General features: G+C 42.4%; 1 protein-coding gene across 1 annotated transcript in view; it reads right to left on the bottom strand.

The window, feature by feature from the left end:
* The window catches only part of LOC141774047 (uncharacterized), a 114,948-nt gene that overhangs the window by 61,306 nt on the left and 40,988 nt on the right, over positions 1-12,654 (bottom strand). Inside the window, exons 14-16 of the mRNA XM_074646355.1 lie at positions 12,401-12,430; positions 12,279-12,305; positions 11,663-11,716 (exon numbers count right to left, since the gene is read on the bottom strand). Coding sequence (XP_074502456.1) covers positions 11,663-11,716; positions 12,279-12,305; positions 12,401-12,430 — 111 coding nt within the window. The remainder of the gene's footprint in view (positions 1-11,662; positions 11,717-12,278; positions 12,306-12,400; positions 12,431-12,654) is intronic.

The following is a 12,654-nucleotide window of genomic DNA, read 5'->3' on the forward strand; positions in this document are numbered from 1 at the left end:
GGAACTGACTGTGTAGCTTATGAGCGGCAGCCGTATTTGCTCGGTAAACAAATGTGTACGAAACGGCGAAGGTGATACGCGTTCATAATATCCTCATGTTGTTTAACAATTCACAGAACAAAGAGTCGATGGTGTGGACTTTTCTGTTATTGTTGTTAAGGTGCACTTAAGCAGAACAGCGAGGGGCCAGAGACAAAACTAAAAACCACCCTTCAAAGCATGATTTGGCCCATCCAAAAATACATATGGGCATCCAGAAGTGTGAACTTGTGTATTCACACCCAAAAAAGACACAAACCCAGACAGACAAATGTGCACATGATGCATGCACACACAGACACAAGTAAGAGAAAGTTTGCCACAACATAACACAGCCTGTCACAATATTTATTCCCAAGTGAAAATGCTTGTCTGCCGCTGGCCTGTGAAAGATGGGAAAAAAGGACGGAAACATTTCAACCAGATGCACTTGATCCCTTCATTCCTTCGGTCAAACCCAGAGTCCCTTCGGACACTTATTGTGTCCAGATTCAGAGAAGATAAAAAATAATTACTCACACTGCCAGCAAAAGCTAATTTATTCTGTAATTAATTCTGAAATGTCATCCTTTCCCCTTGCAAATATTTTTCTGATTTCTTATTTAAAAGTTTGCACAATGAACCGGAAAAACAGCTTCAAGTATGCACAAAGGATCTCTAAAATACCAAGATTTCTGCAGCAATCTCTTAAACCTCTTTCACCATAGTTAGCTATCAAGTAATATGTTGGGAAATAATATAAACATCACATACACTCCAGTGTCAGACAGGGGAAGTTTTTTTTTTTTCCCAGAATAAAAAGCAGAAAAATGAAAAACCTATGGTGTACTTGTTCATTGTGATTCTCTATTTTATCAAATATGCACATTCTCAGCTTCACGTACATTCATAATATTTCCCCACATGTACACTATCGGCCCAGCTGCTTCTGGGCGTTAGCTTCCAAATATCAGCTGAGCATCAGTTGAGGAAGGGGACAAATATTCGGTGAATTCACACCAACTATGCAGCTCGATATGCTGCAGTTGACAGCATCCTCACCAAAGCCCTTTTCACTGTGTCAAACCAGCTATCAACGCCTCTGAGGTAAATATTGATTATGCTGCTTGCTTGAAATGTCACAAAACACACTGCGGAGACCGCAGCTTCACCTGCTTCTGATTAAGGAGCCAATTAGAGACAGACAGTGCAAATACCCTACTACTGACTGCCCCCGTTGGATGCCATTTTAGGACACTGCACAAGCTCAGAAAAATGCCTGGGCACTGGAGCTTGCAGAGATCCCTTGCACTTGGTAAAAGCCTCAATAAAATAGGATTTGTTCCAGTTGTTTACTGAGGGTTAAGAGGAGCGGCCGGAGCAGGAAGAGAACGGCAAAGCCGACAGCTGCCTGGCAGGGGCTCAAATGCAGCTTAGCATTTTTCACCATTCTGACTGGCACACAATGCTCTCTTTAACTCCCAGCCATCTAAATATTCAGGGACGTATAAAGAGATGGCTGACACTGCAGCCGACTTAAGACACAGCTCAGCTGGCCAAGATTGCACCTATAGGCTCTTGGCTGAAGCTTTCCATGAAGGCTTTCCTCACATGCAGAGACTCTATCGTAGCTCCCACGTGACCAAATGCTGATTTGTACATGTGCCACTAGATGGCAAACTAGCTTCATCACAAATGTTCACGGTGGGAGACAGAGCCAGTGAGGAGACTGTACGCTCTCTATGAGAGAGGATAGATGTCCTCAATTCATGAATGTATGATGTGTGTTGGGTAACATCCCTAATTAGGCAGTCTGGCAATTAGGCACTGAACACCGTAAAGGAGATTTTTTGTGTAGAGGGCTTACAACGATGAGAGAAGGAGGAAATAGACGAGAGCAAGAAGCTGTATGAGAGTGAGGAGAGAGGGACAATAATTTTCACACCGCATTATGCCTCTTTTCAACTGCCACACAATACAAGAGGACACAGGTGGCATCACAAGGGTACCCAGTCATAGAACGCAGCATATCATTGGGTAAAATAACCATTATAGAGCTACTTCAACACCAAAATCTTCACTGCCACACATTATGCAAACACTAGAGTCAAAAGCAAACACAGGAAATGCAGACAGTGGATGTCTGTGAAAACTAAGCCAAGGCGGTCCCGAGGGAGCCTCGGAACAGCTCTTTACAACAGCCACGTCTCCACCACGTCTTCATGGATGAGTTTTAAGAGCTCATTGATTTTAACAACTCCTAAGGAGAGGAAAGAGGGCTGACGATACTATCGGAATTTGCATTTTTATGTGGTGAAGCTGATAAATCTATATTAAACTATGAGCTCAATTCCCACCTATCAGCTGAATGTTTCCATGTGAGCTGGGTGCCTACTGCGTTGGCTCTTCACTAGGCCGGCGTTGCCTCTCGAATGTTCTCATCTCCTAATGGATGCTGTTATTAGTCTTGGCTCTTAGAAATTTCACAGTCTCATCTGGACTTTTTGGCCGTATTATTCATCCGGAGCAGATTGCTCCCGTCCTATGTTTACCGATACTGAGTGTTTCATTAATGCATTATCCAACGAGTGAATAGGAGAGGCTGAAAATCCACTTTGAATAAACTCTGGTTCATTTTACAAACCAAATATTTGAGGTCAGAGAGAATACACTGTGCAAAGATCCACAGGGCTCTCACTCAGGGTAGTGTAGCCCTCGGCGAGTCTTATGCTTCATATCACTCACCACGCTCATAACAGATTACACTGAGGTCCCACACACAACCGTCTGTGTAATATCAGGCCACTGTAAATGCGCTGCTCCCTGGCATGCCATTAAAGTGGACACAGATGAATGTATCTACATTGGTTGCGGGCAGGATGAGAGTGTGAAGAATCAAAAATATGGATGTAACGGTGATGCAGCCTCCCACTACTGTTCTGCAGCGTTCAGGGCTACATCTCCTCCCCGTACCAGCCTCCTTCTGCCCTCCTCCCTCCCCTTTGGCCGAGGAAACAGCAGACATAGACGGAGCTTACTCGGGGCATGCTTCAATCCAAGCATCCCGGATCCAAAATGCCCTTTTAAAAAGGTATATACATTTCTCAAACGCCGTCTCCTCCTTTAAACTGACCTAAAATGCCAGGAGGGGTGTCTTTGTATATTACTAGACTGTTTGGAGCCAGAGAAATCCCATTGTTTGGATGACTGAGGCGGCGACTTGGACCACCATACCCAGAACAGTCACCGAGGCCAGCCACCTCTTGTCCACTGACATACCTGAATGAGTCGAGTGAATTCGGTTCAGACGACCCCATCTGACACATGACACTCCATTAGTGCTGCTATGACCTGGCAGACACCGAAACAGCATTTGAAAATGTTGGCGAGGTATTAGACACAGGCCAAGGGGATGCCCGGCCCTGATGAATTCTGACACTGGAGCAGCAAGGACGCGCATATCACTCGCAGTGTCCCTGTTGTGTGGCGCGGCTCCGTCTCCTGAGAAAGTCGTGAGGTTGTAGATGTGTGAATGAGGGCCGTGCCCTGGCCAACTATAGCAAGCCTATCCAATGCTCAGAGGATGTGTTGACCTACATTACCCCTTGTTGAACATCAGCTTTTCACACATATACACACACACACACGCAGTGACTATAAAAGCCAGTGAACAATGTGCGATCAAAGTGGCCCTCTCAAAGTCCTGCCCCCTGTATTCGTCCCTGTAATTAATTGGCCAATTAATGTGTGTTTATTCTGGACACCCATGGATGTAGCCATACCGGGGCTCTCTGGGAATGACGAGAGTCAGACAGATAAATCAAAGCTCTGTGCATCTGTCCTTGCATGTGCCAAACGCTTCCCCCTTGTAACCCTCCTCATTCCCCAACTGGGCCCAAATGTGAGACCTTTTCATAGCCAATCAGGTCAAATCTTTGTTTCATCCTCCGTCCCAATGCACATTACATTGACAAGATTAATTGCCTTGTGCACTGGGCAAACGTGCCACCTCCTGGTGTAATGCAGGTGTCAAAAGCGCGGCTCCCTGGATTTCCTCAACGTGGATTTAGACAGAGAGGTGGAAGAATAACCTATTCCCTTTTGTTCCACGAAGGGTTAACGAATCCTCCCCCCTGCTTGTAAAAATCGCACAGGGTGTAAATCTCACCATAAAGTCTCAGCTGTGAGCCCTGCTGACCTGTAAATTCTTCTCTACGTGTTACTTTGCCATTGAGCTTCAACGGGTCGGGCCAAAACTGTAACTACATATCTGCATCACGCTACTGTATTTAAACACTGCTTTAAAGATGCACGCCATCAACATGGTCACCAAGTGTGTCCCAATGGTTAAATATATTGTTTCACAGGTGCTATGTGTGCGTGTTTAGTAGTATATGTTAAATTGACTGAATTTAACAGGTATAAATGTGAATGTATGGGATATACTGTATTTCACTCCAGTTTGTAATGATTCTTAAATTGCTTTCTAAAAAGTACCACAAAATTACAATAAATATATGTTATATGTGTCAAGGTGACACATTCCTGCAAGAAACAGTTGCCTCAATTTAGCCACGATTTATAATTTCTCATCTTCAATGCAAAATGTATGAATGTATATACAAGATAAAAACAGATCAGTGGCTTATCAGATCAAATGTGACTGAAGGCAGTTGGGAGAAAATGTATTTACCGTTTCATTATAGCTGTGCACTGAGCTGGACAACAAAAAGCTCCAGTCAAATCGCCGCTGTAATTTTCATGCATTTACTGCATCACCCAAATCAGCGGCAGCCTCCCATGGAGAACTTCTGGCAGTAAGGCTGGTATTCTCACCAGGGACTCGTTACTTAATAATCTCGCCCTGCAGGTGCTCTGGTAGAGGTCAATAGTCTGTTACAGTTGCATCGCTGTGCGTGTCTGCCTGCACCTATGGAGCAGGAAACCGCTGCCAAATGTTCCGGTCCCTGCACGCCGAACCATAACTCCTTCCCTATCACTGTCACTGCCCGCTTTGGTCCCTGCAGACACACAGGCAGATCCAAATGAACCTGAGCCAAGTCCATCAGATATAATATGGATATTATATATACTGTAGTGGCTCAATTATCTCAAAACAACATTTGCTTGGCCCTGTATAGAGGAGAGGCAGCGAAATTGCAGTTACAGCGATGCATTTGGTTTTCAGAGAGCGGCATGCTTTTTCAAACCAAATTAGGTTAAATGACAAATGCTATTGTGCAATGAGTATACATAGATTCAGTTTTAAAGTAGATGAATGTTATTGTATCTAATCTGACACTAATGTTATGCCTGCATTATACCATCCAGTAGAGAGCACCAGCAGGATATTGGTGCCCTGTTAGAAGGATTCCTCGCTCCATGGCGATATTGTCCACACACATGTACATATTTAAACATGGTTAAGTCAAGCACACGCATATGTGCCTTGAAAGTGACCAAAAGTGAAATATTTAGGGCTGTCAAAGTTAACGCAATAATAAAATGTTAATGCAAATTTGTATTAACACCACTTATTTCTTTAACGCATTAACGCAATCGATCTTTCGGGGGATGGAGCGGGCTCAGTTTTAAAGCTGGTACCAACCATGTCATACTAGCTTGTTGGGAAGGAGGTTAAATAACGCCCCAAACTAATGCTACATTTTGGCGAGGATAAACTGGCATGGCCATTTTCAAACGGGTATCTTGACCTCTGACCTCAAGATACATGAAAGAAATTGGTTTCTATGGGTACCCACAAGTCTTTCCTTTACAGACATGTCCACTTTATGATAATCACATGCAGTTTGGGGCAAGTCATAGTCAAGTCAGCACACTGACATACTGACAGCTGTTGTTGCCTGTTGGGCTGCAGTTTGCCACGTTATGATTTGAGCATATTTTTTATACTAAATGCAGTACCTGTGAGGGTTTCTGGACAATGTTTATCAGTTCTGTGTTGTTAATTGATATCCGGTAATAAATATATACATACATTTGTATAAAGCAAGCATATTTACCCACTCCCATGTTGATAAGAGTATTAAATTCTTGATAAATCTCCCTTTTTGTTACATTTTGAACAGATAAAAAATATGTGCTTTTTGCAATTAATCATGATTAACTATGGACAATCATGCAATTAATAGCTATTAAATATTTTGTTTGATTGACAGCCCTAGAAATATGATATAGTTGTTCCCTGGTGTGGGAGCAAACATTTGACCACTAGTCTAAGCATCCAAGTGGACTGACGACCTTTGAGCACAAGGGTGAAGGAGCAAAAAATACGGAGTAAAATATGCCTGTGACTTTTGTCAGGACTTATAGACAGCTGTCTCCGTCATTCAGCACAGGGCTTGAATGGAAAATGTAAACACCACTATCAATTCCAAAAGAAGGCAATTACCTCCCTCTTCTTTGGAAACATGGACAAGTCCAGTTGCCAAGCAAAGACAAGACAGACCGTTTTGACAGATTATATCCGTGCCACTTTAAACAGGCAGCTGTTGTTGATGTTCGCTACATTGTTTCACATTTTTTTGACGTGAAGTGAAGAACCAAAAAGTGTGCCTGCACTACAATTACAGACGTGCATTGATCTGGGACTGTGTGCTATCACATGATCTGAAGTGATGACAGCTGACGAATGTGATGTGACAGCAGTTGGGACTTTTGAGATATAGACTCGTATTATTTTACAAATAGCCATCTCTGCTGTATAACTGGAGGAGAGTCTATTTACTGAGAAACCGTCCTCAACAAGTGAACATCATGTTGACACCAAAGTCGTTCTCTGGTTTCATCCGACTTCCGGCATAAGGATCACATGTCTAAGAATGACTTCACTGACATGTGCTTGTGGGGAATTAAAAAGCAGAGTAATATAAGGCTCCATACGGCTGCTTCATGTCTACTGTCACAGGATACAAATGCATTAAAGCTAAAACATATGTGCCTGCATCTGTTACATATCTTTAACTATCATCTCTGGGAAAAACATTAACATAAAAACATCTTCTAATAACTATAATTACAAAAATGAAGATGTACAACACATTGACTTGGAAATCAATAATTGATGATCTGTGGCACTCTGTAATTAGTGACCACGGTGGGTCTGCTGCATAAAGGCTGAGAGGGGGAGCTGATTCAGCATAAGATGAATAACCTGTTAGTAAAATCAAAGAGCTGCCGTTTCTTTGAGCTCCACTCTGTAATGTTTCCTCAATAGCCATCGATAGTCTGGGTGAATTATTTTCTCTGCGGTATTGGTGTTGCACTTCATATCATTTAGCGAGGAAATGATTTCTCCCAGATTAAAAGTCTCTGGGTCATCTTGCGTGGCCAAGCTAGTAATGGTCTCCGAGCCTTTTCACCTTTATCGTGACTTTTGTTCCTCTCTTATCTCCTTGACATATGAGGCAGGCATCTCATGTGGCACAGTGTCATCCGCCCACGTCTGCAGCCGAGGCGCCGCGCGCAGACGAATATTTCTATGAGAAAACAGGAGCCATTTAACAGGAGCGAGACAATCGGGAGGCAGCCAGTTGAGAATGTCACCTTTTACCTGAAGTCTTTGTAGCATCAAAGATTACAGAAATCTCTACACCTCATGCACGATAAAAAAGACACCTGCATGTTTATTACTCACCAGTTATCAATCTATAGTATAACTTGCCAACTGTGCCACTCTCTAAGCAAAAATAACTAAATAAATAACCAACTAACTAGATTGAAATAAATAAATAAATAAATAAATCAGTAAGAGGATCTGCGCTGCATAATTCATTTGAAGAGAACACATCCGTAGACGGAGCAGTTGCACTGTTCTGCTTCCTCGAGGGCTTGCTGGAGTTTCATCATCTCTGCACTAGCTACAGCTACAGTATGTCAGAACAAACACCGTGCAGCACATCTGTCAGACGTGTGCATTTTCCCCAAAGCAGGGCACGAGAAATCCTTGACACAGTGGAGGCCCTCAGCTGATTAAAGGGGATTTCAAATGCTCTGCATTCACATTTGCATTCAGCAAAATGCATTAAAGAAAATCATTCAAGTGAAATAATATATACCGCTATGTAGAGAGAGAATCTATTTATAAGGCTTATGCAATGGTTCCAATAACATTTAATTAGAATTACTATGTATGACAACATCACAGAGCTTCCTCAGCAGACCGAGGGGAATCAACATGGCATTTGTTGGTGACTTATATTTAGCGAGGACTTATTTTTCTATACAGGTAAATTTATACAGCTAATAAGGCTTAATGTGGTGTTAGGCATGGATTAAAACTCCAAGACCCACCTTGTAATGGGGGATTTCTTAAGGTGATTATTTATTAATCCACGGGAACCTACCGCCTTGCCCAGGAATGAACCCGTGTCTGCACTGAACCCACTCGCAACCCTGTGCCAACTACCGAAGCAGAGTATGCTGGGAAGACTTGGCAGGACATGAATAAACCAAGCTTGCCGTAGCGTTCTTGTGTATTTTGGCTTTAAGGAAGCAGTGTGCATTGACCAAGAAGCAAGCGTTGGTTTTTCAGTCCTATTTTGAGCATGCAAAATTACGTCATTTGGTACTTTTTGCGATGCTGTCTGCCACCAAATCCCACATCACTTTTGTATGCACACACGACTTTATTATACAGTGCCTCGTATTTATATATTGATGGGTGTCAGGCAGGCGCTTCCCTGCACTGCATGCTGTATGAGCATACAAAATACTTGGCTTACAAATCACTACACTGAAAACTCAAAAAAATTCCAAGGTTGTTCCCTTCAGCATGCACGTCATTCGCCTCCTCAACCTGTGTACGACCGGGTCAGCCAACAATGACAACGCAGAGCTTAGCACATCATCACAGCACCTGATTAATATTTGAGCGCGCCACCGTTAGCGAGGGTGACATATCCTTTTTTTTTAACCGGCGCTCCCCATCTTCTCTTTTTGATCTGCTGTAATGTGCCACTGAATCCCAAAGTCCTACTCTTTGCCTGCTATTCTGTGTCAATGCCATCCATAAAAGATAAAACCAAGCCATTCACATTACTATTAATGGCAATGTGTAATGTGGGGGAAATACATTCCCATAAATTCCTAGACATGGTTAGACTGGCCCTTACCTCCAACCTGACAAACTGAATTAGTCATCCATCAAGGTAATAATATAAAATCAGGATTCTGTGAATGTTAGACACGGGGGTCACAGAGGGGGTTGGGTGACTGCCCTTGATATGCGTTCTTGCATATGTTGCCTTAAGCTTCAGAGAAGGATCAGCGCAAATGGCATCATTCCTCTTCTCCCCACAATGTCCTCCACGTCTCCTTGAAGTAAATCTAAATGGCTTAGAGTGGTTGTATTTCCCTCAACAATAAATTTAAGTAGACAGTGTGAGAGATGCTCTGGCTTGAAGGTAAGGCCTTGTGAAAGCTTTCCACTCCCAGCTATTCTATGAAGGTTGTGGAGTGGTCAGTCTGTGTCAAGAGATTCTGCATCACTTGTACATCAGCTATGCCTCTTCGTCGTACCAATAAGTTGAAAGCGTGGACAAGAGTTGCTAATTGGGTGAGAGTCTCCTGCTGTATCAGCTGGCCACTAGCAAGCCCCTGATAATGATATGTGTCCACCTTCCTAAAAATAGGCTGTCAAACTGCAGAAACACAGACTGGTCAACAACTTGGAGGCCACATGTTACTCGCAGAGCTAAGAATAAGCGGAAACCTTAGCACATTAACAGTCACCGTGAAGTCAGCCAGTCATCAAAGACGGGGTATTAATAGATCAGAACTGTGTCTTCGGCAACAGCAACTACAACAACAGCAGCAGAAAGTCTGAAATGGCCGGCTTAAAGCCCTGTGGCTGTTTTACCTGCGAAATCTTCAAAGAAACAACTAGTGCAATAAATATTACGGGTATATAGGAAACCAAGAAGCCACAACATCAAACGCAGAGTGACTTTCTATTCCTCAAAACCAAACTATGATTGAAAGATTCATCATAAAACTGTGTTGAAGAGAAAAAAGTGCACACCATAATTGATGCCTCTGACACCCGGTCACGTTAGGTATGAAATAACACCTAACTAATGAAGTGGAGGGACAACAGCATCGAAAAAACATCTGCACCAGCCTCTGAGCTCACTTTTAGATTCTGTTACTTCGTGCATTGGGGGAAATGATCCATTGAGAAATAACTCAACCGACGACAGGTCATAAATTGTTAATGCTATTGGAACAAGTTTTGAGTTTGAATGCATTCACACACAGAAGGGTGGAATTCTTGAGATAACTTGTGTCCAGATGTTTCCAGTTGTGTGCATCATCTCGGCTCTTGCTTAATCTGAATTTGCCTGACCTACTTATGGGTGCACTACAGCTCAACCTGCTATGTTTTATATTTTTGCTCCAGCTGAGCCAAATGGTTTTATAACCATTTTCTGTAAGAACAAACCCCGGAAAACTCTGTCGTCTGAAGAGCCTATTTTTGCTCACGGTGACACAGGCGAATGTATTCACACCGAGTCAATTAAGCTGGACACAAAAGGACACTCTCTCCACCTGTCCTTGAACACCGCCTTTCAGCTGTGATGTACAGGAACAATAACATTCTTGCTGTTGAGCAATCGTCAGCTCACCATGAATGTCAGAACACCATACTTGAATTAAAAGTACTGTTCAAATGTACGGGAGTTTGCCAACGCTCCCACAGAGACTTTTTATCTCTGAAAAGAAGACGCCCTCCTGAATTAATATTGTAGTAAATGTAAGTAACGATTATTTTCACTGTCGATTAATCTGTTGATTATTTTCTCGATTAATCGATTAGTTGTTCAGAAAATGGTGAAACATGTTGATCAGTGTTTCCCAAAGCCCAGGATGATGTCCTCAAATGTCCTCATGTGTGATAATGTTAGTCCCCATAGAAGCAATTTCATTGTTGTGAGACTATTTTTTTTTTTATTTGACCTCACTGTATAAAATGACCTGTGGTGACCTCTAGCGTAATCACAGCCTCATGAAACTTGACTTGACTTGTTTTGTCCACAACTCAAAGATATTCAGTGTGCTTTCATAGAGGAGTAATGAAACCAGAAAATATTCACATTTAAGAAGCTGGAATCAGAAAATGTTGGATTTTTTTTTCTTCAGATTAATTGATTATCAAAATAGTTGGTGATTAATTTAATAGTTGACAATAAATCGATTAATGATTGTAGCTCTAAAATGAATACTTTTGAGTTACAATTCCTGACAGTTGTGTTCCTAAACGCAATTATTACAGTCAGAGGTGGCAAATAAATAAATGTGGTGTAATGTTTCAGTTGATTTAGTTATGTCAGCGTCTCTATCCCAAATCAAGCTGGCTTTTTAGGTAACTGAATAATGTGTGCTGCCAGTTGTACTGTAAGTGTGTGTGTTTGTGTGTGTGTGTGACCTCTTGACCATGAATCCCATTCATTGTCATAAAACAAGCCCAACACTTAATTCTCTCTTTGTCACAGATCATCTACGCCTCCCCTAAAACAACAACAGCCACCCAGCTGCTGTTTGGCTTCTCCCCAGGCCAGGTTCTCTCAGTCCATACAACCACCAGCCGGACCACCCAACTGGTGGACTGCTTCTGTTTACTCACCCTTTTGCCCTCTTTGCCTGGCTCTCCTGGCTGACCCGGCACCCCCGCCAATCCCTGGGGAAAAAGGACATGCATCATAGTGAATTGGGTGTTACATTCATGCAGCGTTGAAGGAAGAGATTACAGCTTGCTCTCTGTAAAAAACTGATGCAGACAGATGTTTGTGCCACATGTTCTCAACAGACCAGTGGATAACTAGTGGGCTTATTTGCAGTGATAGGAAAGGCAGAATTAGCTTAGTTCAAATTGCATGAATAGATAGAAGGGAGTATAAGCACAGCTGCAGTTTCCAGTCTTGCTCATGAACAGTTTCGAGGTGACTTTTCCAAGATCCCCTTAATAGGCAATTTTCAGCCTCGGTTGATCAGAGTTTCATTCCATTATTCCGCACAGTATCTCGATAAGGAACAATTAGTAAGTTAATCAAGGTACGTACAGAGTGGTGATTTTGTTTTGGAGTTCTTGTGCAAAGATATACTTATAGTGGTGCAATAATTGCTTGTCGAACCTAATAGTTGCACTTGATTGCTTAGGAACATGTTATGTGCACTTTGTTCAATGAGGAAAACAGAGGACAATGAGATACTATGCTTAAATGAGGTGATTCATTCGTTACCTTCTCTCCTTTGTCACCTGGAGGGCCCTGAATGAGGCAAACAAAGAGTTATGTTTACAAGAAAACAAAAGCATCAACTCAAGAATACAGAATGTGAAACAATATCAACTTAATTTAAGTACCTGATCTCCTTTGAGACATTCTTTGTCAGCCTAGGAATCGAAACAAACAAAATGTCAGTCAGTGTGAAAACAAAACTTGTATGATTCATATACGGTTTTAACAATACATGTTTGCCAGTTATAGGCAAGCGACACAGTTGGTCAGGAGGTAATTATCTTTGGCTGCGATGACCCAAAGAGAAGTTAGGGCAAGGCTATTACAACTCCCCAGACACCCTGCTGGCCACTGTCAGGAAAGGGCAGACAGTCATCTA

Source organism: Sebastes fasciatus, chromosome 9 (assembly GCF_043250625.1).
Source record: "Sebastes fasciatus isolate fSebFas1 chromosome 9, fSebFas1.pri, whole genome shotgun sequence".
Classification (NCBI taxonomy): Eukaryota; Metazoa; Chordata; class Actinopteri; order Perciformes; family Sebastidae; genus Sebastes; species Sebastes fasciatus.